The following is a 27762-nucleotide window of genomic DNA, read 5'->3' on the forward strand; positions in this document are numbered from 1 at the left end:
ATCAAAACACACGTTCTAAACTCGAAACAATCATTTTGAAACCATTCAATTTTGAAACAATTTGCACATCTCTACTTAAATCGTCCCCTAGACCCCCTAAAATAGCCTGAATTCACACCAAGAAAATCCAACTACTTTAATGTTCAGTTTAGACAGCTGGGAATCATAGGTTGCCTGCTGTAAGTACATCTTACACTGTAGATCCTGCATTGGACTACCGTAGGCACATTCTAGAACCTCAATTCTATGACTATTTCCACAATACATACCTATGGCAAACAGTTCGATACCAGCATCTCTCAGGTTTTTTGCAGGTGGAATGACGTCATCTTGGGATTTCCCATCAGTGATCAATATGCCAATTTTGGGGACTCCAGGTCTTGAACCTGCATCTGGCTTAAAGTTGTTTTCCAAAATAAAAGTTAAGGCAAGACCTGGGCATACAGAAGAAAGAAGAGAGAAGGAGGAGGTTGACCAAAGATATTTATATTGCTATGGCTGCAAGAATATGTCATCTTTTTTTAGTTAGAGCCGAGGTGGCGCAGTGGTTAGGGTGCAGAACTGCAGGCCACTTCAGCTGACTGTTATCTGCAGTTCAGCAGTTCTAATCTCACCGGCTCAAGGTTGACTCATCCTTCCATCCTTCCGAGGTGGGTGAAATGAGGACCCAGACTGTGGGGGCGAAATGCTGACTCTGTAAACCGCTTAGAGAGGGCTGAAAGCCCTATGAAGCGGTATATAAGTCTAACTGCTATTGCTATTGCTATATTGGCAATTCTCATAATGGCTGGTTGACTGTTTCCTCCTGGTTAACAGATAAGAAACTCCTCTTAATTCTGTTAAAAATAAATATGGAATTAATTCAACGAAGACTGAGAAAATGATACCCACAGATTTCAGAGAGTATGTGTCATGGATGCATGAAAAAAATATTTTTCCATGGGCAAAAGACTAAAAGGTGCTCTGGAAACCTAAAGCTTAGGAAGACCCAATGTAAGTCTAGAGACTGAAATAGGTGATATGGGGAGTAGCAAACAAGCTGAAGGCACTTCTACCAAAACATTCTGCATCAAATCAAAATCAGCTCTGGGCCTCTCTAAGGCCAACACTGTTGATTATGTTCAAAAGTTGAGTGAGCTTATTTCTGGGACAGCTGCAGTGAAGCAACCATAAAGCTACTCTTGTCTTTCAAGGCTGGGGCAACTTATGAACACTCTATTATACCATTTGCATGTCTTTCTATTTCATCATACCTCCTGGCTTTTGAGCATCAGGTCCTTTAAGAGGAATGGTGGCTTCACCTTGTTGCAGCTACCCTTTCCCCAACTGAAACTATTCAAATGTTTGGGGAGATTTAAGGTTTTGTTTTTTTTATACAACCAGATAAATGGACATAACGTAAAGATGCTGATGGAGTGAGGATCCAAATATTTTATTTTAAATATTAAGTTTGAAGTGAGAGGTGGGAATGTCTATTCCTGCAAGACCCAACCATTGGATTCTGGTTCAAGGCAGCGATTTTTGATTCCAGTTCTCCATGTTCTTAAATTAAAGGAAAAAAGGAAAATACAGAGTAATCTCAAGGCATTGGGGGAACTGAGGACAATGGCAGGACAGAAATATTTTCACTATTCCCAAGCAGACTTTCTTATTTTTAAAAACAGGCTACAGTTAAATGTAAGAACAAATTTAATGGTGCTGGACTGTAAACTAGAGCCCATAATTTGTAGCCCTGCTTTAGGCATGAAGCCGACTGGGAGATTTTGAGCCAATCCTTCTATCTCTATCTCAGCCTTAAAAAGCAGGCAAGGGCGAACCACTTCCCAAAATGTTGGCAGGAAAATTTTATAAAGACTTCTCCAGACAGTCACAGGAGTCACAATTAACTCAAAGGCAGGGAAGCAATTAAAGGTAGCCAAGGAAGCCTGTAGATGCTTGTTTTTACTTGAACATACATTATTCTTTTTCTGCAATAAATAATCTGGTTCCTAATTAGTGGGGCATTCAAAGAGGGCCACGACCATCACAATAGGGAAACTAATTTTGAAATAGCAAGCAAGACAGATTGCTTCAATTACAGCTTCTGGGGACTATTTGCTTATTTATTTATTTATCACATTTTTACACCACCCATCTTTCCCAAACGACTCTTATTTACAATAAATGAACATACCATGGTATAAAAGCATAAATTAAACACAGAGTTAAAACAGACTGGAAAAAATATATAATTAAAAACCGAACTATTAAGATACAGAAGCAGAGGAGGAAACCAGGGGTGGGTTCCTGCCAGTTCTAACCTCTTCTATAGAAGAGGTTCCACAAATCTACAGTGCCGTTTAGAACCGTTTCCAGCTCCCTCCCCCCCCACCCATCCGCACATTATCAAGATGAAGAGCGAGAGGAGGAATTCTGGGAGTTGAAGTCCACAAGTCTTAAAGCTGTCAAGTTTGAACACCCTGGGGTTTTTTTTCTAAAGGGTTAGGGTGCAAAGGTCTTGTAACTTGACAGCTTTAAGACTTGCGTGCTTCAAATGCCAGAGTTTCTGAGCCAACACTTTGGTGGCTAAGCAAGAGCGTTGTTAAGTGAGTTTCACCACATTTTACAAGTTGGCCATGCCCATCCAGTCACATGACTGCCAAGCCACTCCCACCCAGTCACATGGCCGGCAAGCCACTCCCACTCAGTCACATGGCCAGCAAGCCACTCCCACAAAGCAGGCCACACCTACAGAAGACGTTCTAAAAAAATTTGAAACCCACCACTGGAGGAAACAGAATATTATATGGTATGGAACGAGTGGTACAAATGGCTAGAGGACAGGTTGTAAACCTTAAGGAAAGACTAAATGAAGAAGACACAGGAGTGAGGAATTAGAAATGTATCGGTAGAGATGAACAAATGTATAAATGGAAACATAATGAAGGATTGTAAATTAAGGAATGTGTATAATAGTATCATATGTATAGACAAATAGAAACTGAAATAAGGGGGGGAGTGTATTTACAATGGATATATACTGAGGTAGAAATGTTGTACACAAGGAAATTGCAAAAAAAAGTCTTTTTAAAAAAAACTGTTTAATGAAAAATATTTTCAAAAAGGGTGCAGAGGCAGAGGGAGCACCAGCAGGTGGATTCACTTACCTTCCCTGCCAGTTTGAAAATATGAGTACCCTCCTGAGCCACACGTTATCATTTCTCTCAGATAAATAATATAACACTGCAATAAATCACCTAGGAGTGCATTCCTCTGGCAAAGCATAATTCAGAGGCATCCATTTGCAATAAATCTTCCCCTTTGCCTTATCAGCACAAGGTTTGTGTCACCTTGCTTCTCTCTCTTCTCCTGACGATAAAGAACATCATTCTTTTAAAGATATTCCCTAAACTGTGCTAGAGGGTAGACTTTAAATACTGCACACCCTGAGGGTCAGTGGGAAAAGAGAATCAGAAATATAATACGGAAGGAAGCAAAATACATCTGCATTATTTACAGAGTATAAACCAGGTAAATATATTTTTTTTAAATCCATTTCAAAGCAGCCACATACAACTTTGTACCTGTTAAGGTATTTCCACCCTTGTAGGGGAGGTTTCGCACTGCTTCTAAGACAGCCTCTTTTGTGTTGTAGGAATTCAGATGCCATTCTATCCTGGGGTCACCACTGTATTGCGCCAGGCCTTGGGGAGAAAGGAAAGTATATTTTTGTTGGGTAAATACTTATATGAAGGAAAATATTATATTACCGGTAGGTCCATTAGCGTTTTCAGGAATTCCTTCCTATAGAAACACTCAGATCAATCCTTTCAGAAGGAATTTTACACTCTAGCATTGTGGCTGGTTAAATATTCTCCCAAAAGAAGGAATCGTATTAAAGAGTGAGGAAACCAAATCAGACTAATTCGGGTTGTTGAAAGATTTACCTATTCTTGTTCTTTCAGAATCCACGTTGAAGGCAATAATCAGATTTTCCAAGAATAGACGCACAAGTCTGAAGTTGAATCTGCCAATACTCCAGGACCCATCAATCAAGATAACGATGTCTGCGAAGGCTGGGGTTTTGCACTTAAATTGGTTTTCTGTTTAGAATAAAACAACAAGGAAAATGCTTTACTCAATGAATTTTATCCAACGTAGGTTGGGATTTCCTTTAAAAACAAGAGTTATAGAAATAGAGGGGTAGCCCAGATACACATGGTAACAAGCTTAGACTAAAAAGAAAAGAAAAGAAAATATACAGGTAACCTTCAACTTACAACAATTCATTTAGTGACCATTCAAAATTACAACGGCACTGAAAAAAGTGACTTATGACTGTTTTTCACAGTTACGACTTTGAAGAATCCCTATGGTCATGTGATCAAAATTCAGATGTTTGGCAACTGGTTCACACTTACGACCGTTGCGGTGTCCCAAGGTCATGTGATCACCTTTTGCAACCTTCTGACCAGCAAAGTCAATGGGGAAGCCAGATTCTCTTAACAACCAGGTTACTAACTTATCCACTGCAGTGATTCGCTTAACGACTGTGGCAAGAATGGTTGTAAAATGGGGCTAAACAAATGTCTCACTTAGCAGCAGCAATTTTGGGCTCACTTGTGGTCATAAGTCAAGGGTTAGCTGTACCGTGCTCTCTTACTGATGTTTGCAATTGTTGTGAGTCACTTTTGTGAGATGGATGGCTACACAAATCGAATAAATAAAATAAACTTAAGATAGATGACAGTCGCCTATCTATCTTAAGACTCATAGGGCATGTCAATATTTGATTCATAACTTTATTTCAAAATTTATTTGATCAAACATCTGGATTAAATCAGCTTTTCCAAGATCTAGTAATGCTTGTATGCTCTGCAAACCCACCTAGTGTTTTCATATTCATCTCTCAATATTTGCATTTATGACAAAATAGCATGCTCAGCTTACATTCAGCAGCATAGCTTCAAGGAAATGAGTGGCCCAGAAATGAAAGGAGGGAGGGACAGAGATGGAGGGAAGGAACGAACTGTGGAATTAAACTTCATACATAGAATCATAGATTCCGAAGGTTGGAAGGGACCTTGGTGGTCCTCTAGTCCAGTGGTTCCCAAACTTGGCAACTTTAAGACTTGTGGACTTCTGGGAGTTGAAGTCTTAAAGTTGCCAAGTTTGGGAACCACTGATCTAGTCCAACACCGGTTCAAGGCAGGAGTTCTAATACCATCTTGGACAAATGATTGTCAATCTTTTCTTGAATACTTCAAGTGATGGAGTACCCACAACTCCTGGAAGCTTAATAGTTCTCAGTGTCAGGAAATTCCTCCTTATTTCTACATTTCCTCCCATTGCTTCTTCTCTTACCTGCCTGTCCGCTTCCCTGAGCCCCCCCTGCCCCCGCTACAAATAATGGAAGCCTGCTCTCATGTTTCCCCTTAGTCTTTTCTTCTTTAAACTAAACATACCTAGTTCCTTTAGCCATTCTTCGTAAGTTTTAACCTCCAGACACCGTATTATGTTTGTTGCTCTGCAATCATTCTATCTAGAGCTAGTTGATAAAAACACTGTCAACATCCATCCTCTATGGGAAGAATCCAAAATAGGGTAAAATTCTGTTTATAGATTGACTTGAATCTTTAATACTCATAGGAAACTACTGCAGTTAGTCCTATATATTCCATATCTGAAATTTTCTAAGCAGCAAATGGCCCCTTTTGCAGCAATTACTGCCTCAATGCAGCGTGGCATGGAAGCTATCAGCCTGTAGCACTGATGAGGTGTTATGGAAGACCAGGATGCTTCAATAGCGGCCTTCAATTGTTCTGCATTGTTCGGTCTCATGTCTCTCATCTTTCTCTTGGCAATGCCCCATAGATTTTCTATGGGGTTCAGGTCAGGCGAGTTTGCTGGCCAATCAAGCACAGTAACCCCACGGTCATTGAACCAGGTTTTGGTGCTTTTGGCAATGTGGGCAGGTGCCAAGTCCTGCTGGAAAATGAAGTCAGCATCCCCAAAGAGCTCGTCTGTGAAAGGAAGCATGAAGTGCTGCAAAATCTCCTGGTAGATGGCTACGTTGACCCTGGACTTAATGAAGCACAGTGGACCAACACCAGTAGATGACATGGCTCCCCAAATCAACACAAGCTGTGGAAACTTCACACTGGACTTCAAGCATCTTGCAGTGTGTGCCTCTCCATTCTTCCTCCATATTCTGGGTCCTTGGTTTCCAAATGAGATGCAAAAGTTGTTCTCATCAGAAAAGAGGACTTTGGACCGCTGAGCAACAGATCTGGTCTGTTTTTCTTTAGCCCAGGTAAGACGCTTCTGACGTTGTTTGTTGTTCAGGAGCGGCTTGACAAGAGGAATACGACATTTGAAGCCCATGTCCAGGATCTGTCTGCGTGTGGTGGCTCTTGATGCACTGACTCCAGCCTCAGTCCACTCCTTGTGGAAGTCCCCAACACTTTTGAATGGCTTTTTCCTGACAATCCTCTCCAGGCTGTAGTCATCCCTGCTGCTTGTGCACTTTTCCCTTCCACATAACTTTCTATTAATGTGCTATGATACAGCACTTTGGAAATATCCAATTTCTTTTGCAATTACCTTTTGAGGCTTTCCCTCCTTATGGAGGGTGTCAATGATGGTTTTCTGCACAACTGTCAGGTCATCAATCTTTCCCATGATTGTGATTCCTACTGAACCAGACTGAGAGACCATTTAAAGGCTCAGGAACCCTTTGCAGGTGTTATGGCTTAATTAGCTGATTAGAGTGGGAGACTTTGAGCCTAGAATATTGTACCTTTTCACAATATTCTAATTTTCTGAGATTGTGGATTTGGGGTTTTCATGAGCTGTAAGCCATAATCATCACAATTATGACAAATCACAGCTTGAACTATCTTGCTTTGCATGTAACGAGTCTATCTCATTCATTAGTTTCACCTTTTAAGTTGCATTACTGAAATAAATGAACTTTTGCACGATATTCTAATTTTTTTAATTTCACCTGTATAATAGACTGGCTCAGGCCTTAATGGCCCATTGACAAAGGTGTGTGGGGGGTGTGAGTTTCTGCCTCCCTTTTAGGGGGAAAATATTCTGCCTTTTAATATTTCCTAAAATATTTTATTTTCTAGAAGAGGGGTGGGTTTTAACTTTCTACAGTGGGAACCACGGGAGTTCAAAAGAAAGAATCTGGAAGATACCTGTTTAGGAAAGACTTCTCTAAGTTGTAACGCCGGTTTGTTTCTTGTACTTTTAATTTCATTTTCTTATCTATCATGGCCCTGCCAATAGAAATCCAGCTAAATGATCTGACATGTCTCTTTTTCATCATAATTAAAAGCAAAGCTTTTCTTGGAACATAAGCCAGGCCTGCGTTTTGCAAACGGTGCTTCCTGTGTATGCTGTTGTTTTGATTAACGATGCCCTTTCCCAGATTTCTGTTAAATTTCTGTTCTGTTAGCAGTCAATGTTCTATATAGCTTTAATCATCCATATTTGGAAAAAAGAGGACTCCTTAATATGAAGTAGAACAGCTGAAAGAAATGAGGAGACACCAAGCCTTTGAGTTCTTAGAGTCAAGCTAGACTTGCGGTGAAAATTCCACAAGTAAATATTGTGTGGGGGGGTGGGGGGGTGGGGGGGTGGGGGTGTCTGTCTGTCTGTCTGTCTGTGTATTTAAGAAAAATATTCTTTCTGTACAAATGCCTTTTAAAATGCAATAGCTTTGGGGGGCGATCTGTCTTTATAATAATTAAAATCCTAAGTGATGTCTTGCATTGCTTTTGTCATGACCGATGAGTAGAGGAGCCAATTAAGATCAATTTGGCACTTTGCTACCTGACAACATGGCTCCTGGAGGGGAGAAAGGAAGACAAGATTTGCAAACCAGTAGAGAAAATTAAGGGGAATTGGGGAGAGGGGGGACATGAAGTCACTGGACCTCATCTAATACAAAGGCTGCCCTGCGGGAAAGTTGAAGCTTCTAGAGCTGTTGGTTTCATTACTGGGTGGGGGAGACTAATCTTTAATTTGCACACCTTAAGTCTGGATTAATGTGTCTTCGGGGTGGATTTCTTATTATCTGAGGGAAAAAACTAGGAATTATTTTTTTTTGGGATAACAAAAAGGGGGGGAAGGTTAAAGGGGAGGAAGAGTAAGGAGAGAAGGGAAAGGAGAGGTGGAAAGAAGGAAGGAGAGAAGAAAGAGAAGAAAGCGGGGTAGGAAGGAGGGAGGGAAGCAGGGAGGGAAGCAAGGAGGGAAGAAGGGAGGGAAGGAAGGAGAGAAGGAGAGAAGAAAGGAAGGAAGGAGGGAGGGAAGAAAGGAGGGAATCTAAGAGAAAAGAAAGAAAGGAAGGAGGGAAGGAGGGAAGAAAGGAGGGAATCTAAGAGAAAAGAAAGAAAGGAAGGAGGGAAGGAGGGAAGGAAGGAGGGAATGTATGAGAGAAAGAAGGGGGGAAGGAGAGAGGAAAGGGAGGGGGAAGGGAAGGAGAAAAGGAGAAAAGAAAGGAGGGAAGGAAGGAGGGAAGGAGAGAAGGAGGGAGGGAAGAAGATGCCTAACTTTTGATGTCTATAACGATTTTGTTATTATGGAAATGTCTCGAAACGTAGTCAAATGTAAAGCAAAACAGTGGCGGATGTTGTATTGTCTTTTGCAATCTATTGGCTGTTGTATTTTTCTTTTACTAATAAAAAATAATAAAAATAAAAAAAAAAGAAACAAGAAAATCCACACCAAAGAAACATTAATCCAGACTTAAGGTGTGCAAATTAAAGATTAGTGAAGCATTCCAGGGCTGCTGTCATCCACATGCATAGAAAGGCTCTTTATTAAATGATGATGATGATGATGATGATGATGATGATGATGATGATGATGATTGAATTAGGGAAGAGTTATCTTAGATCCCAATCACAGACATTTATGAGGATGCCTCAAAATTAAATTTAAAAATTCAACAACGTCCCCTCTCCGTAAATTTTTATTTTTATAGGAATAACAGATGTGCTGGCATTGATAATGTTATCTAATTGGGTAATGAAATATCAGCAAGCAAACAACCAAGCTCAGAGAGCATCAAGGACTCCAGATGGATGGATGGATGGATGGATATTGCATGTGTGTTTGTATGAAAATTGCATTCAAGATGGAACAGGTTTAGTGAAACCTTGAATTTTTTTCCCCACTGGTAGTAATCTTAATTGTTCTTATTTGTCTTTTTCCCTAGCAATAGCAATAGCAGTTAGGCTTATATACCGCTTCATAGGGCTTTCAGGTTTACAGAGTCAGCATATTGCCCCCAACAACAATCCGGGTTCTCATTTTACTCACCTCGGAAGGATGGAAGGCTGAGTCAATCTTGAGCCGGTGAGATTTGAACAGCCGAACTGCAGAACTGCAGTCAGCTGAAGTAGCCTGCAGTGCTGCATTTAACCACTGCGCCACCTCGGCTCTTACAAGTATGTTGTCTATCATTCCCCTAAATTCAAGAATAGTTTTTGTGATAGAATGGTACATCTCTGTTTGACAACCGTTGTTTCTGCTTCCAAGGGAAAATAAATCCTGCCAAATGCAAAAACTAACTAGTTAGTTGATCTTATAGATTCTTCTCTTCCTCTGCCCCAATTCAAATTCCTGGCAGGGGATAGTAAGCAGGTAGTGTCAAAACGATGGCAGATTATTTTGGCTTTAAGAGTCTCAGAATTTATCGCATCACTGACCTTCCAAGGAAAAGCTAAACTGCACCTCTTCATGTTTATAAAGGAGACATATTACACTATTTACATTAACCTTTGTCATTCATGCTGATCTGATTTCTTTTTAAGAACAAAGGTGAGGAACATCAAGACTTAGTCTCACTCCCTGTAGTCTGACAGCTCAAGGGACTTCATGATGTGCAGAGAAATCAATTAAGCCAGACAACATACGTGTGAGACAAGTATTACCATGTGCTTAAACACAATAGTGAACTGACCTCGGGAATTTAGCTGTTCATTCTAAGTGGGCAACCAAAATTAAGTACTCTGTTCAGACAAATGTTTGAAAATAGAGATGCATTTTGTTCTCTTTCCCTTCGCTTGTGTCACTAAGGAGGAAAAATTATTAACAGCGGGAGGGGCCATATATATGTCTCTATCATGCTAAAGGTATATTTTTGTAATTGTTATATTATATTGGACTTATTTCATGATTATGTAAGCATCCTACTAAGGGACGCGGTGGCTCAGTGGCTAAGACGCTGCGCTTGTCAATCAGAAAGATCGGCAGTTTGGCGGTTCAAATCTCTAGCGCTGCGTAATGGAGTGAGCTCCTATTACTTGTCCCAGCTTCTGCCAACCTAGTTCGAAAGCATGTAAACATGCAAGTAGAAAAATAGGAACCACCTTTGGTGGGAAGGTAACAGTTTTCCATGCCGAGGTGGCGCAGTGGTTAGAGTGCAGCACTGCAGGCTACTTCAGCTGACTGCAGTTCTGCAATTCGGCTGTTCAAATCTCACCGGCTCAAGGTTGACTCAGCCTTCCATCCTTCCGAGGTGGGTAAAATGAGGACCCGGATTGTTGGGGGCAATATGCTGACTCTGTAAACCGCTTAGAGAGGGCTGAAAGCCCTATGAAGCGGTATATAAGTCTAACTGCTATTGCTATTGCTATTTTGGCGATTAGTCATGCTGGCCACATGACCACGGAGACGTCTTTGGACAGCGCTGGCTCTTCGGCTTTGAAAAGGAGATGAGCAGCGCCCCCTAGAGTCGGGAACGACTAGCAATAGCAGTAGACTTATATACCGCTTCATAGGCCTTCAGGTCTCTCTAAGCGGTTTACAGAGAGTCAGCATATTGCCCCCAACAATCTGGGTCCTCATTTTACCCACCTCGGAAGGATGGAAGGCTGAGTCAACCCTGAGCCGGTGAGATTTGAACCGCTGACCTGCTGATCTAGCAGTAGCCTGCAGTGCTGCATTTAACCACTGCGCCACCTTGGCTCCACACGTGCGAGGAGAACCTTTACCTTTAAGCATCCTACATTGTGAGGGAAGCCCCCCCCCAAAGAATGAAATATTTTGAGGGATATTAAAAAAGGCAGAATATTATATTTCCCTAAAGGAAAAATGGAGAAACATGGGGGTTTTTAGGTGCAGGAAGCAGGCTCAGTCTTTCTTAATAGCCTCCCACCCTCAGCTGGTATTTTTGTGCCCATTAAGATAGAACCTAACCATCCTATTAACAATACAAAAGACCTTCAGTTTCAGGGTGATGGGTTTAAGAACAGGACATGATCTTTCAGGACATAATAGGATTAACCCACAACCATTTAGCAGAAGGCACAGAGCTCAGTACATCACACAATCTCCTAAGGGCATTTCAGACATTGCACAAACAACACACACACACACACGCAGCCTCTCTGAAACTTATAAAAATCCATGTACTCATCAAACCAATTGCTAAGCTGCACCAGAACCCTAAACACTGGTGGTTCTGTTCATCTTTAAAAAACATCTTTCCAATCAGCCCCCATGTTTCCAGTGTCTTTCTCCCAGTGTGGAACTGAACCAGATGGACATTTTCTTCCAACAATTGTAAGTCGCGGCATCACAATATCCACCTGATTCTGTCTCAAAATGACTGGAAAGGATCACTGCCAGTTGCAAAAATAGGAAATTTGGATTATTGGAAACCAGGGGTGGGTTCAAAATTTTTAGCAAGGGGTTCTCTGCCTGGTTTCCGGGTGGGCGTGGCCAAGATGGGTGTGGTCTAGTCGGCCTCCTGCACCATGGTGGGGCTTTTTTGCCCTCTCCGGGCTCTGGAGGCTTTCCTCAAGCCTTCGGAAGGGCGAAAATGGCCTCCCCAGGCTCTGGAGGCCCTCGGCCCATTTCCGGCCTTCCCGAATTTCTGATACGCCCATTTTTCACCCTCCCTGAGCCTCTGTGTGACCTTGCACTTACCTGCATCAAAAACAGGCCACGTGGGGACTCCTGGGAGGAGAGGGGTGGGCAGAGCCAGCTAGGACTGGGATCTGGGGGCTCTCTGAACTGCAAAGAATCTTAGCTAGAGATTCTCCTGAACCCCTGTGAACCCCCAGTAGGCCTTCCCTACCTGAAACCTTAGGAAGCAAGTCACCCCCTTTTACTGAAGTGAAGGATGCTTTCGAAAATCTTTCAGAAATCTGACTGAAGTGAAGGAGGCTTCCAGACAGACAATGGTGACAGAATGAAACTTGCTTGTACTTGTTCTGCATGTCATAAAAGTTTACTGGTGAGAATCTAATTGCTTTGGAACAGTAGGTTATTAAACGGGGAGGTGGAAGATCAATTCTAAAATAGCACAGAGATATTTCTCGTGGGCTACTTGAGTACAAAGCATAGTTCAATATAAACAGATTTTATTCTGGCATTCCATCATCCTTGACAAGTCTGGCTTGTTCCCCTAACAGTGACATCATTCCCACCCTCAGATTACAGGTGCCTGCTTGCATGAGATTTGTGGATAAAGAATTCAGGAAGCATTTCCTCAAGTACACTTATGTGCACATTCCAGCATGAAGGACAATCACATTCCCAACCGAACTATCTCCAACATAGTGTCCTCCATTTCCCCCCAAGGTTTGACCATGCTGGCTGGAGATTCTGTAAGTTCAGGTTCTGTATTAGAAGAGCAGGCAGAGCTTAAGGGTGGAGTCAAGAGAGGATGCAGCCTAGAATTGTTACATGCCCAAAAACATTCCAAGTCCAGCCTCCCTTGAATTCCATTAATCTAGTGTCCCAGAGGTGCTTTTTCAGGCAACCATGACCTGGATGACTGAGAATCTCTACAGACTTTTAGCTACACAATTTGGGATGAACACCCTTTGAATGGTGTGGGAATAAGGAATGGATTTCCAGAGGAAAAATTACAGACTACAGGAACCAGGAGCACCACTCAGGTGACTCTGAGGACACAGATAAACCTCCAAATGCTTCAATGACCCACTAAAAGGATGCAAATGACCAGCTGTCTGCAAGAAATATAAATCCTTCCATTCCTCACTATCCTGCCAGAGCCGAAGACACTTCTTGGATGAACAGCAAAACATCTTCAAAAGGAAAAAAAAAGATAAAAGTCTAGTTGCCTCCTGAAAAAGTACCTTTGGGACAACCCTGACCTGGAGGACTGAGAATCTTTACAGACATTAATCTAATGCCAATGTAGAGTTGATTGTTAGCTGACTAGATTCTTGTGTGTATGCTTCAACAATAAATTTTCTGAACTGGGATTTTTGTGTGATTCTGCTTCTTTGCACCTGACAAACTCAGCCCACACATAAAGCATTAAGATGGGAACATCTTAACTTTATTAGATTCCTATCATCCTCTGTAAGCAGGATCCTATTACCAAAGAAGGGAAAACAAGCTTTCAGGAAAACTTAATTTAGTTTTGCATGGCTCAGCAGGTGGAAGCCCCTAACAAACCTTGGCTGATCTCGGAAGCTAAGCAGAATCAGCCTTGATTTGTACTTAGATGAGGGGTCGGCAACCTTAAACACTCAAAGAGCCCCAAAGGCCCTAACCGGAAGCCCCCCGTTCAATTCTGGAGCTGACCGGAAGTCCGGTTCCCCCACCACAGAGTTTCCTCCTAGTGTGGCATCCTTTTTCCTCTACCTACCATTGGTTTAGGACATATGTTTTTTCAACCTCAACAACTTCTGCTGTCTGGGTAATTCTTTCCCAACCTTGTCAACTTTAAGATGTCCGGACTTCAACTCCCAGAATTTCCCAGCCAGCATCATCTTCTTAAAGTTGACAAGGCTGGGAAGCACTGATCTCAGTCATCAACCTGCAATAAGAACTAGATTATCCATCTCTATAATTTTGTCATCTTAAATTTGCAGGCCATCACACGTATAGTCCAAGAAATTTTCAGGACCATGTCTTCGAATCTTCTCCTGAGGAACGAGAAATTCTTCAACAATTTCTTCAAGAACAGGAGACTCCTCACCTTATTCTTGAAAAGGCGACATGGAGAAATTTACTCATAAATTCTCTAGCTGTGTTTTAAAGGAAAATAGGAAGCTGCAAGAGGGATCCACTGAATAACGAGAGACAAGTTTGTACAACTTTGATAGCCCCATAACTAAATTAGGACAAAAACACTTATTAAGGCCACCCAAAATGTTATGAAATTCCCATCTCTGAAAGGCTTTCTAAAAGCAAATTCACTTTCATGAAATTGAATGGGTACAGAAAGACAAATCCAAGACAATCACAGACAAACACAGAAGCGATTAAGGGCAAAAATGTCACAATTAAATCACCCCAATTAAATCTTTTAATAAATTCTCACCTTCTGGTTTTGGAAAGGGTATCAAATCTGTATCCTCTGTTGGCACAGCAGGCTTCACATCTTTCGGTTTGGGTTTGCCCGAAGTATCCTTCTTTTTCTCTAGATCTTTAACTGAAAAACAAGAAGTGCAATTAGTCTAAAAAGAAACAACAGGATAATGACTTGTTATCTCTAAAAATCAAATAAGCTTCCCATGGCCGTGCTTTTGCAGGTAGTCCTCAAGTTACAACCAGAATGAAGTTCAGAGTTTCCATTGCTAAGCAAGATTGTTAAGTAAGTCACATCTGATCTAGACTAGAAGCAACCTAGAACTAAGGAGAAATTTCCTGACAGTTAAAACAATTAATCAATGCAACAACTTGCCCCCGGAAGTTGTAAATGCTCCAACACTGTAAGTTTTTAAGAAGAGATTGGATAACTATTTGTCTGAAGTGGTGTAGGGTTTTCTGCCTAAGCAGGGGGTTGGACTAGAAGACCTCCAAGGTCCCTTCCAACTCTGTTATTCTATTCTATTCTATTCTACTCTATTCTACTCTACTCTATCTTGCAACCTCGTTTGCCATGTTTGTTAAGTTGGTCACTGCATTTGTGAATCATATGATCACTAAGTGCTCGGAGCTCAAACGAACAGCCCAGCTACCAACCGGAGCTACTAATATTTAAACACATTTTAGCCATATGTCTGTCTGTCTCTACATATGTACATATAACATAATTGTTGGCTTTCAGAACATCAAAGCACAGCTATAACATAAACATATATTTAACCATTATGGTTAAATATAAATCAAATAATAAAAACAATAAGATTCCTAGTATGGATTTGCCAATTTTCCCCAGAAAATTAATTAGGAAAATGGCTTTTCCATTGCTGAAACCTATTTGCTTTTAAGCTTTATGCTGTTTATTCCATTTATAGTTCTTGGAAACTTATATGTATTTAACAAGAGGCTTTACTAGTTCATTTGCTTATTTAAAAATTGAGGGCATGATTTTTTCATCTAATTTAAGGAGTCCTTGAGGCAACTTCAAAGAGAAAATATATTTGAATACAAAGCAATGGCCATATTCTAAATGGAACTTTGGGTTTAATTTTTTTTTAATACTGCCTTTATAATTTTTATAAATAATTCAAGGTGATAAACATATCTAATATTCCTTCTTCCTGCTATTTTTCCCACAACAATCCTATGAAATGGGTTGGGATACACCCGGAGGTGGTATTCAGCAGGTTCTGACCAGTTCTGGAGAACCAGTAGCAGAAATTTTGAGTAGTTTGGAGAACCGGTAAATACCACCTCTGACTGGCGCTGCCCCCATCTATTCTCTGCCTCCCGAGTCCCAGCTGATCAGGAGGAAATGGAGATTTTACAGTATCCTTCCCCTGCCACGCCCACCAAGCCACGCCCACAGAACTGGTAGTTAAAAAAAATGAATTCCACCACTGGCTACACCAAATTAGCTCTTCCATCTATGATGGAAGAATTGGTGATAAAAGTAGTAGTGGTTAAGGTACTGGTCAGAAACCAGGTGATTGGGAGTTCTAGGCCTCCTTAGGAACCAAAGCCAGCTGGGTGACTGTGGCTGTTACTTAATCCAACCTTCCTCACAGGATTGTTGTTGAGGGAAAAATAGGAAGTGGGAGCAATCATGTGCATTTCCTTGGGTAGAAACACCTAAAAGTGAAATGTCCAATAAACAAACAACCTTCCATATATAATCATTTCACAGTAATGGACAGAACAACAGCCCAATGTCTGTCTATACATTCGCTTGTTCAATTTCAAATCCTAGTCCCAAAGATGCTTTTTTCGAGAGGCAACTGGACTTTCTGGTTTTTCTCTGAAGACATTTTGCTTGTCATCCAAGAAGCTTCTTCAGAGTTCCTTGGATAAAGCTCTGCTCCAGAGCTGAAGGAGCTACTTGGATGAGAAGTGAAATGTCTTCAAAGAAAAACCAGAAAGTCCAGTTTCCTCTTGAAAAAAAAGCACCTTTGGGATCAACCATGATCTGGATGACTGAGAATCTCCATAGACTTTCAAATTCTAGCTTCTAGGCTCCTTTGTATAAACCCAAGCAAAACCTAGAAATGCATAGCTTCCTCATATAAAGAGACTGTATAATTTGTTGTCCAAAGAAACTCTTGTGAGAACCAATCTGGGTCGGTCAAGCTTTCAGACTCATGCTGAAGCCCATCCTCAGGGAACTTCTCTCTAGAAGAATTGTGTTAGAGAGACGTTCCCTAAGGATGGGCTCCAACACAAGTCCAAAAGCTCAGAAAACTCAACCTCTGGTCCCAGTGACCGACCCAGATTGGATCCTGCAACATTATCCTATGGCACGCATTCATGAGAAACTCTTGTGTTGAAAGATGGAGAACTAGCTGAGACCGATGGCTGAGGGTAAGCTGAAGGTCAAGACACGCAAAGTGACCACCAGAAGGAAGAAGCTGGACATTGCCTGAGGCCTTACAAGGCAGGCCCAGCAGGAAATGGGTTCCATGAGGAACCCGTCGTGTGCATATACCGAGATTAGAAAAGGATGAAGACTGCCTGTAAGACTACCAATATTAGCATTGCTTCATGGGCAATATTATTATTAAGAATAATACTGAACTCTTCTCTGGCCCTTCCCACTTGTCAAATTTATTATTATTCTTTCAGGCAGGCTTCAGATACAAGTCTATTGAAAGCAGAGGGGGAATTGAAGAGATCGGGACTCTAAAATATATATATTCCAGATAATGGATGAAGGTTTTTATGAGCTATGGGTCCAGGAAACACGTTAAAGGGGATGGGATGGTAGGAGGACAGGGATAAAGTGGAACTTGTCCCAGGCCAACCGGGAGATATGGTCCCCCTAGCACAGGGGTCAGCACCCCGCGCAATGGTAAAATTCACATTTTTAAAAAAATCATCGGTTCTGTGGGCGTGGCTTGGAGGGCGTGGCAGGAGAAGGATACTGCAAAATCTCCATTCCCACTCCAGGGGAAAGATACTGCAAAATCCCCATTCCCACTCCAGGAGAAGGATACTGCAAAATCTCCATCCCCACCCCACTCTGGGGCCAGCCAGAGGTGGCATTTGCTGGTTCTCCAAACTACTCAAAATTTCCGCTATCAGTTCTCCAGAACCTGTCAGAACCTGCTGGATTTCACCCCTGAACCCATGGCTCTGGAGCCGCATGTGGCTCTTTCATCCCTCTGCTGCAGCTCTCTGTTGACGGTTGACTCCACAATTGATAGGGCTTTCAGTTAGGACAGGTAGAGGAAAAAGGACACCGCGCTTGGAGGAGACTCTATGGTGGGAGAACCGGACTTCCAGATGGCTCCAGAATTGAACTGGGGGGGGGCTTCCTATTAGGACATTTGTGGCTCTTTGAGTGTTTAAAATTGCCGACCCCTGCCATACCCGTATAAGACCAGTTTTGTGAAGCAGACAGACAGAAAGAGAGGACATACTTCGGAACTGGCCTTGCGCTGCTTTGCTCTCCTGATCTTGAGCAAAGGCCACTATCTGAACGATGTAACTCTGATCGGGGATAAGGCCTTGAATAATCGCCTTGTTTGCGTTGTTCTGAAGCGTCAGCTCATTGGTCTTCCCTCCTGCAAAAGAGAAACACGATCAGCATTGCATTTTCCATTCCATTATAACAGTATCGAGTATAATCTATTCGTTTACTTACAAGCTGTGAAGTTGCCAAATTCTAATTATTCCCTCATTTCTAGTCCAGTTCTGCAGTCCTCCCTAAGAAAGGTTTCTTGGACTTCTCTCTTATGCTTCCTCCTTAAATTCCTAAGTGAAATCTTGAAAGGACCTGGCTAGGATATTTAAGTGGGCGTCTAATGAAATACAATCATTGCACAGAGTCACTCCTTTGGCATACCCTGACATGATCGAGCTTTCGGTCATGTTTCTACATGGGGAATTACCTCCCCTTAATCATTTATCGTTGCAGGCAACTATGCAAACATGCCTGAGCATTGGGATTTCTGCCTATAAGGCCACTAAAGTAAGGCATCTTGAAGCCAAAGTTCAATTTCTGGTGACTTAACTGACACATCTATAGCTTCCTTTGTAACAACCCAGGGAACAGGTTGAGATTTCTTTCTTCCAGGCTGATTTCTTTAAAGTTTCCCAGTGTAGTCTGTACTCTGGGGTCCCAAGTGGTCTCCCATACAAATATTAACCAGGCTTAACCCTGCTTAGCTTCCAAGTGCAGACAGGCTCATCAAGAGATAACATCTATCAGGGTAGTGATGGCTAATATTTTTGTCATTGCATGACGAAAGCACTCATACGCCCTGTCAGCGTTCCAAATATCATTCAAAATTAAAAGCAGAGTCCAAGGCAGAGCTTTCCTCAAAGTTCCAATTTATTAAGGGAGACATGTTGGTACATCTGTGGAAAACCCGAATCTGGAAGCTTCCTGGGTTTCCCCACCCAGTTGAAAGTTCAAAATCTTGCCCCCACACCCACAAGTTCATCACATGGTCCAATCTTCCTCTGCCACGCTGGCATTTCCACCCATCCAGTTCCAGTCAGGCTCAGGGGTGTCGAGAACAAAAGATGACCTGGGTTTCTAGAAAGGGATTTTTTATTTTGACAACAACACATTCTACTCCTTACTATTCCCCCTCCCAATTCCCCACTAATGAAAAAGCATAGTAAAATAATAGAGTGTGTGGCAGGCCAAAGATCCTAAAAGGAACTGGCTGCAGGCCTGACACGCCCACACCTATAATGCAATGCACATACAACTGTCCCCCATTCTCCCCACCACTGCACATGAACCCCCCCATGCTCTGCCACACATGTGCCCCACCCCTTCACCCATTTTTGGCTTCCAGGTTGGTGCAGGAGGTTTTCCAGGCCCAAAATGGGCCAAGGGGGCCCTTGCATGGTGCCCCTGTGCCCCGTTTTGGGCCTGGAAGGCCTCCTGCACCAACCTGGAAGCCAAAACGGGACATTGGGTTGTTGCACAAGGGCCCAAAATACAATGTGAGCGTCCCTTGCGCCTGCACCCCACACCTCCATGCATGGACATGCATGTCCCCCACACGCACACCACACATGCGCGGTGGAGCAGGGCTGGGGTCATGGCTGGCATGCCCACAGAGAGGGGTGTGCATGCCACCTGTGGCATACGTGCCATAGGTACACCATCACAGTATTAGGGCATCGGTCACCCAGAGTCGCTTGACAGTGAAATGAGAGGCAAAAAAAAAAAAAAATGAGAAGAGAAAAGAAGAGAAGGAAGGAAAGGAAAGGAAATGTAAGGTTAAAAGAAAGTAAAATAAAATAGCTATTCTGCAAAGGTTAGAGTAGTCTATCTCACTTTGGGACCACTTCCCTACAAATTAGTCATTTCATGTAGAAACATAACACACTAAGAACAAAATCTCTTAGGGGTGAGTTCAAACATGATCCTTCCATTTGTACTTGGAAGGATTTGTTTATTTTGCAAGCAGCATTTCATCCTGTAATCCCAGAACAGTGTATATTTTTATTTATTACATCAATTTATCTAGCCTCCCATCTCAAATTCATGATTCTGGGCAGTTTGCATGCAATTAAAAACAATATAAAATATCAAAACACTCCAAGAATAATAAAACATATTTTAATAGCATGCAACCACAATTTAAGGCACCAGAATAAAAACTGTGAGTGTACGGTACTCAAAGGGCTTACTACGTGTTGCATTTTTCCGAAATATTTATAGTGATTGAGTTTAGCCACTGTTTCCTTAACTACGATTTGCTGAATAAGCCACAACTGGAAGCTTTGCTAGGCATCTGCTACAAAATCCATGCAGAAATTTTTTTTTTTTAGAAACTTGCAGAAGTTTCTAAAATGTACAGGAAACAATTTTATATCTAGAGAAAACAGCTAAAAATATTTGTTTACTGTATATACTCGAGTATAAGCCGAGTTTTTCAGCCTACTTTTTGGGCTGAAAAAAGCCGCCTCGGCTTATACTCGAGTCATAAGACTCCAAGTCCCATCCCCTCCGCCCGTCCCCGCCAGCTCAGCCCCTGCCGCATCAGCCGGAATCTAATTCAAGAGATCTTAATCTTGACAGCGTTGTTGGGATCTGCGGGTGAAATTACTTTAATCAGTGGGGTAAAGTTCTTTCTTTCGCTCGCCCGAGCTCTGATGAGGGGGAAAGAGAGGACTTTCCTTATGCCCGCATCAGAGCTGGGGGGGTGGGAGAAAGGACTTTATCCCATTGATTAAAGTAATTTCACCCGCAGATCCCAACAACGCTGTCAAGATTAAGATCTCTTGAATTAGATTCCGCTGATGAGGTGGGCGGTGCAGGGATGACCACCGATTGCAGCCTGGCTGCGCTGGCGGGGACGGGCGGGGTGGGATGGGACTCCCCACTCACCAAGATCGTAGGACTCCAAGTCCCATGCCCTCCGCCCGTCCCCGCCAGCGCAGCCCCTGCCACATCAGCCGGAATCTAATTCAAGAGATCTTAATCTTGATAGCATTGTTGGGAGTTGGGGGGGAATCTTCAATGCATTCCAGTTGGGATGCAACAGAACCTATTAAAAAGTGAATGTAATATTAAAATGGGTAATGATAGCCCATATGCAGACTTTTATTGTACAGTATATTTTCAAAAGTGTTTCTTTTGCTTGTTGTCTTCTAATCTGTTCCAGCTTTTCTGTTGTAACTGTTTTATTACTTCCATCTGCTTTATTTGTCCCCTGAGCTCACAGAAACCAAAATCTCATTAATAACCAAACATCTTTTAATCATTACCTCAGAAGGAGGCAGTTTTGGTCACTGAAGAAAAGCAGACACCAAAGAACAGAGCTGAATTAAAAATGGATTAGGTAGATCATCTTCACGGGTGAGATGAGGATTACCTGGGAGATCAGTTTTGGGCTGCTGATGTTTTTTTAAAAGGTTTTTCAATTAAGAAAAGCCCTTCCCACCACAGGCCATCTGTTTCCTATACACAGGATTTATTCAATCATACACCTGATGGGGAAATACTCCCCTTGTTCCATGAAAGCTCTGTGCTATTATGGCCCACCAGCAGCCAACAGAGTTGGCAGCAGATTCTGACCATGGGGAAGTTGGGGAGGAACATGGGCCAGTCCTGGAGTCTGGGAAGGCTCTGATGAGGGCTCTGTGTGGGAGGCAGAGAGGAGGCCAGGGCCGGTCCGACAGTTATCAGCTGCCTTCGGAGTCAGACATCAGTGAGGCAGACGAACAGCTGGAACCTGTTCTCAGTGTGCACATGCGAAGATGAAGGGAACAGCTAAGGAACAAGGGTCGACTTGGGAATAAGGCCACAGGTGGACAGTGAATGGCCCCTCCCATAGGGAATAAAAGCGGAGAGAAAGGGGAGTGGAGTTTGCAGGAGACAATTAGTTCATTCTTGCATTCTTGCCAAGTATTGCGGCATCTGAAAGACATCGGCCTGGCCACTCTCCAAGCCTGATAAAGGTCGGTAATTGTGAACTAACTTGAAAGACTGTGGGAGAGGAAAGACTTTGCTGGAGAGGAATTCACTATAAATTAAATAAAAGGGGTTTATGGGGACGAGGACTCGGCTTCGTGCTGCTGGGGGAGCCTAGGTCAGAACATGTGTGTTTCCTTCCCCAAGCACTGATGATATTACCTAGTTGGATAATTAAATGTCTGCAAGAAAGTTCAGAGTGCACCAAGGACCTCATAGTTCATCCCTGTGCTGATGGAAAAGTAAATTCTTCATTGTCAATAAGAAGAGAGGGAGACGATAAAACAAATGTTTCATTCTGCACTGTGCTGTGTGTCTCTCATTGATGTTTTGAGTGCTACACTTCAGAAATTGGGCTATGCTCTGGTAAACTAGCTAGAATAATAATTAGGGGCATTTATTATAATAATTAAATTACCCATGCATTTCATAACTTTCTCCTGTCACCTTCAGAGGAACAGATGAGTAATACAGGTAGTCCCCAACATACAACAGTTCACTGAGTGACTGTTCAAAGTTACAATGGCACTGAAAAAGTGATTTATTACTGTTGCAGCAGGGGTGGGATTCAGCCTGTTCGGATCGGTTTGGGCACACCAGATGCTAATTTTACATCTGGATTGCCGAACCTGTAGTTCCAAGGACTGGCTGGCCCCACCCGCCCCTCCCCTCCCAGGAGTCTCCATGTGACCCGTTTTGAGTGCCAGGTAAGTGAAGGCCCGTGCAGAAGCTCTGGGATGGCGAAAAATAGGCCTCCCAGAAGTTCTGGAAGTCTGTGAGTTCGATCCTAGGTAATGGCAGGTATTTGTCTCTTTCTGGGCGCATTGAGAACATATCTGCTGAATTGGTGACAGGAAGGGCATCCAGCCAATAAGCACTCAGCTCCTTTCAGTTGCCCAGACTCCACCCCACAAGGGATTATGGGATTGTTAAAAGAAGATGATGGGTGCTAATGCACGAGAATCTTCTCAGCTAATAGTAAACACTTGTTTTGGGTTAGATAAGGGTCAACAGAATTCAAGGGAAGTTTGACTTAGTCCACTTGTGGCTTCGTACGGATTCTAGGCTGATCCCTCTTTTAACTCCACCCCCAGATTCCGCCACTCCTTCTCTGACATACACCCAGTTTCAATGGATGTGTAAGACAATGGGTGTGTGTGTTCTGTTTTGTTCCCTCCTTGAAGAATGCGCTTACGCCAGGTGTGAACAAAATGACCTTGACTATGTGTCAGAATGGTCGAAAAATTGGCAATTCCAAATCTCAACCAACAAATGTCTTACACATTGGCAACAATAATCAGAACACAAAATACAAGCTGGGCATATACAACCTCATAGACGGCCCTCACTCTGCAAGAACCTAAGAGGACTCGTCTCAAACGATCTAAGCCCCAGAGCTCACTGTAACAGCATTGCCAAAAAGGCATTAAGAGTTGTTAACCTAATTTTGCAAAGCTTCTTCTCCGGTAACATTGTACTGCAAACAAGGGCATACAAAACTTTTGCCAGACCAATCCTTGAATACAGCTCGCCTGCCTGGAATCCAGACTGTATTTCAGACATTAATACAATTGAGAGAGTTCAGAGGTATTTCACGAGAAGAGTCCTCCATTTCTCTGCTCACAATAGAATCCCTTATGCTACCAGGCTTGAAATTTTGGCCTTGGACAACCTAGAACTATACTGATTAAGGTTTGACCTAAGCGTAGTTCACAAAATTGTCTGCTATAATGTCCTACCTGTCAATGACTACTTCAGCTTCAACTGCAATAATACAGAGGGAAACAGATACAGGGAAACAGAAATAGATACAAACTCAAGGTAAACTGTTCCAAACTCAATGGCAGAAAATAAGACTTCAGCAACAGACTGGTCAATGCCTGGAATGCTCTACCTGACTCTGTTGTTACATCTTCAAACCTCTAAAACTTTAACCTTAAACTTTCTAGCATGGACCTTACCCCATTCCTAAGAGGTCTGTAAGGGGGCGTGCATAAGCACACCAGCATGCCTACCGTCCCTGTCCTATTGTCCCCATTTATTCATACCCATTTTCTGTGTTCATGTCCATGTTTATACTCATCCCTGTTATCTCGTACATGTTTGACAAACTAAACAAATAAATAAATAAACTTTGGTATTCAGGTGGAAAAATCCCTTCCCCACTTCTCCTTACCTGAACTAGGGGTGATGAGAAGCTTATATCCATCAAACCTCCCTTTGGGGGCTTTCCATGAAATCTGAATACTGTCAGAACCAATAACAGTATATCTTAATCTTGATGGTGGAGCCACTGAAAGGGAATATTGAAAAAAAAACTGTTAATATTAATATTCCTTATCATATTTCATTCAAAAATGCAGAACCTACAGAACCTAATTCATCATACATTTTTAGACAAAGCCAAGGATAACGAATATCCAAAGTGTCATATGATCCGAACTTCTAAAATGATATTACCGTATTTTTCGGAGTATAAGATGCACTTTTCCCCCTCAAAAAAGAGGCTGAAAATCTTGCTGCGTCTTATACACTGAATACAGCATTTTTTGCCTCCTGAAACCCCACCGCCTTCACCAAAATGTCCATGCAGAGCCTCTAGGAAACTTTCAGAGAGCTCCCCGGGGCTGGGGAGGGCAGAAATGAGTGAAAAACGCCCCAGGAGCACTCTATAAGCCTCTTAAAGGCTATCCATGCCCTTTTTAAATAAAATAAAAACAGGCCCATTTTTGCGAAAAATGGGCCGTTTTTATCATTTTGGGGCCACCTCACCCCACAGGAACACTACAAGCCTCCTAAAGGCTATCTATGGCCTTTTGTGTGTGGGGGGGGGAAACACAGCCTGTTTTCAAGAAAAATGGGCCATTTTTGGGAGGTTTGCAGAGTGCAAAAACTTTTTAAAAAAATTTGCCTCTTCAAAACCTTGGTGCGTCTTATACTCCGAAAAATACGGTATATTATAATAAATGATATTATATATACCTCTGAAAAAATGGATTATTGATTCCCCCAAACTCTATACACCAAATGACAAAGGAGCAGAGGAAATTAGACATTAAAGCCAAGCTGAGCCATATGTTTTATTCCTATAACTTCTTTGTTAGATATGTGGGCAGCAGAGGTGGTATTCAGCTAGTTTGGACCGGTTCACTTGAACCGGTAGCAGAAATCGTAGGTTTCCCCCCCCTCCTGCCCCCGGCTCTATGCCATCCTATTTAGGCATGTTTTTGAGCCTGGGCACTTGCCCAGAAGCTGTGCGTGCGAGCAAAGTGCATGTGTGGAAGGCTGGGTGCATGCGTGGAAGAGGTGCATGTATCTGCAAAGTGAGAAGGCACGCATGTGGCAAACTGGTGGTAACAAAATGTGAAACCCACTGGTGGTTGGCAGGAGTTATACAAAGTAAATATTTTAAAATTTTTAGGTTTCTTGTGAGGAGGACAGTAGAGATGATTTATAGCCCCATGAAGTAAGTATATTCTATGTTTCACAAGCGTTCAGGACATAACATGATTTTCAAAAGAAAGTGATGATGCTGGGTATGTATTGAATTAATAGTATGAAAAGGAGCTATTTGGTTGGAATGCCTGAAATTTCAAGCAATTAAAGTTGTTAGAGATTCCCTAGCCTAAAAGCAGAATGTCACTTAGGACAGAGCGAAGCTAATCTTTCTTGCCCTCCAGATAAGTTGCATTAGAGTTGGATCATTTTCAGCAAGTATAACTAATCTATGCTGGCTGGGATAAGTGGAGATTTTTATCCTAACCATCTGAAGAGTACCAGATCTGGGATGGTTGATCTTTTGCTCTGAGAAGCAGAAGACAACTATGATCAATAAAACAATCATACATCTGTCTAACTATCATGGTTTCCTGGTAATGAATCCTCAAAAGTATAGAGGCATAGACTCCGTCATCCAGCAATTCCTGCCCATCTGTATACCTGCACATATAATGCTGAGTTTGCATATACAGATGGTCCTTGGCTTACAACTGGTTTCAAAGTTCCAATGTTCAGGATGTACACAGAGAGAGAGAGAGAGAGAGGGAGGGAGGGAGGGAGGGAGGGAGAGAGAGAGAGAGAGAGAGAGAGAGAGAGAGAGAGAGAGAGAGAGATTACTTCTAGTTTCTAGCAAAATCTGACCCATAGCAAGCAGTGGGCCCCCTTGACGCCCTCAGTGTTTACTTAACAACCACAGTATTTGCTTTAAACTATCATGTTCATTTAACAACCACCGCAAAAAGAGGTCATAAAATCGGGTTCAGACAAGATGGTTCATTTAACAGCCATTAGGAGTTACAAGCATAACTGCATAACTCAATTATGGCTATAACTCGAGGACTGCAGACAAAGTATTTTGGGAATTACACAATAAGCTCGATGGACCTTTCCACAATTTGCCAAAGATCAGCATTTCTGCAAAAGACCTCTTATTCAAATCTGCACGATTGATGACTCGTCACATCAAAGGCAGGATCGCATCTTCTTTTGTACAAATTTATTTCTGATGTTTGTCCAGTGCCGTAACAAGCAGGGAACTGAACTTAGTTTGAGGCAATCACATATTACAAATTGTATTGGTTTGCCTTAGGCTCAAAAAAAAGAAGCAAAATATAAGTTTACTGCATGGGATGGATTGCATATGAGTTCTCTTTCTCTCCCACCCATCTCTGTCCCCTCATTAAACTAACAAAGCCTCCAAGTGTTTTTGAGCTGAAGCTCAAATGTTTCAGCCACCAGATGAGAAGAGAGGACTCACTGGAAAAAATTGACCCTGATATTGGGAAAGATTCAGTGATGGGATTCACATAGGTTTACTACTGATTTGCAAATGTGATTGTGCATGCACACACACCTTCCATGCATGTATAGCTTGGTGGGTGTGGCAGGGGAAGGATACAGTAAAATCTCCATTGATTCACACTCCAGGGGAAGGTAACTGCAAAATCCCCATTCCCTCCGGATCAGGTGAGACTCGTCAGCGCGATTTAAAACTCGCAGTTTTCTCACCGCGGTTTTGTCGAGCGCGCTTTTGTCGAGCGCGCATTTGTCGGTGAACCACTGTTGATACAGGAAGGTGCCCAGCCTTCCAGCTGTAGAGAAATCTTCAGCAGTAGTTCTCCACTTACAACAGCTCAGTTAGTGACCCTTCAAAGTTACAATCGGTGGTGGGATTCAACATTTTTTTACTACCGGTTCTGTGGACATGGCTTGGTGGGTGGGGTGTGGCTTAGTGGGCATGGCTTGGTGGGCGTGGCAGGGGAAGGATACTGCAAAATCTCCATTCCCTCCCCATTCCAGGGGAAAGTTACTGCAAAATCCCCGTTCCCTCCCAATCAGCTGGGACTCAGGACACAGAGAATAGATGGGGGCAGGGCCAGACAGAGGTGGTATTTACCCGTTCTCCGAACTACTCAAAATTTCTACTACCGGCTCTCCAGAACTGGTCAGAACCTGCTGAATACCACCTCTGCCACTAACGGTTCGGGTAAACCGGTCTGAACTGGCTGAATACCACCTCTGGAAAGATTGAAGGGAAAAGGCTTAGATTTAACATCTAAATGACTCTAAAGAAGCATTCAAGGTTTCTAAAAAAAAGAAAATGGGAATCCTTTTTTGTACCCCTGAGTTTCCTCACAAAATAATTGTCATGCTTACCTTGACTTAAGACAGGATCACTCAGTTGAAGAGATACAGCTATGAAGCTTAAGAGGAACCAGTTCAGGGCCTTTGATTGATGGGTGTCCATTCTTCCCTTGATTTACATATAGCATCAACGAATCTGGAAATATGTAAGGAAAGGATCAGAACTTCAGGGAAAAGGCCTAGGAAGCAAGATTCTTATCAAGATTCTTCTTATTGCAAAATGATAATTTTCTTAACAAACCAGGAATAATTGTTTTTAAAAGTGGTTTTGCAGTGTACCTTAGTGATCACGTGACCTGGGGACACTGCAACTGTTATAAACACATGCCAGTTGCCAAGCA

At 42.4% G+C, this 27762-nt stretch overlaps 1 protein-coding gene across 1 annotated transcript in view; it reads right to left on the reverse strand.

Annotated features, from left to right (window-relative positions):
- COL14A1 (collagen type XIV alpha 1 chain) overlaps window positions 1-27557 on the reverse strand; it is a 141835-nt gene extending 114278 nt beyond the window's left edge. The window contains exons 1-7 of the mRNA XM_087703567.1: window positions 27434-27557; window positions 23955-24071; window positions 17760-17903; window positions 14300-14410; window positions 3927-4082; window positions 3564-3683; window positions 270-434 (exon numbers count right to left, since the gene is read on the reverse strand). Of these exons, the coding sequence (XP_087559693.1) occupies window positions 270-434; window positions 3564-3683; window positions 3927-4082; window positions 14300-14410; window positions 17760-17903; window positions 23955-24071; window positions 27434-27524 (904 nt within the window). The 5' untranslated portion in view covers window positions 27525-27557. The remainder of the gene's footprint in view (window positions 1-269; window positions 435-3563; window positions 3684-3926; window positions 4083-14299; window positions 14411-17759; window positions 17904-23954; window positions 24072-27433) is intronic.
- Between the last annotated feature and the right edge of the window lie 205 nt (window positions 27558-27762).

The sequence above is a fragment of the Thamnophis sirtalis genome, unplaced genomic scaffold (genome assembly GCF_051295495.1).
Source record: "Thamnophis sirtalis isolate CommonGarterSnake01/CBP01778 unplaced genomic scaffold, rThaSir2_p1.2 scaffold_2, whole genome shotgun sequence".
Taxonomy (NCBI): Eukaryota; Metazoa; Chordata; class Lepidosauria; order Squamata; family Natricidae; genus Thamnophis; species Thamnophis sirtalis.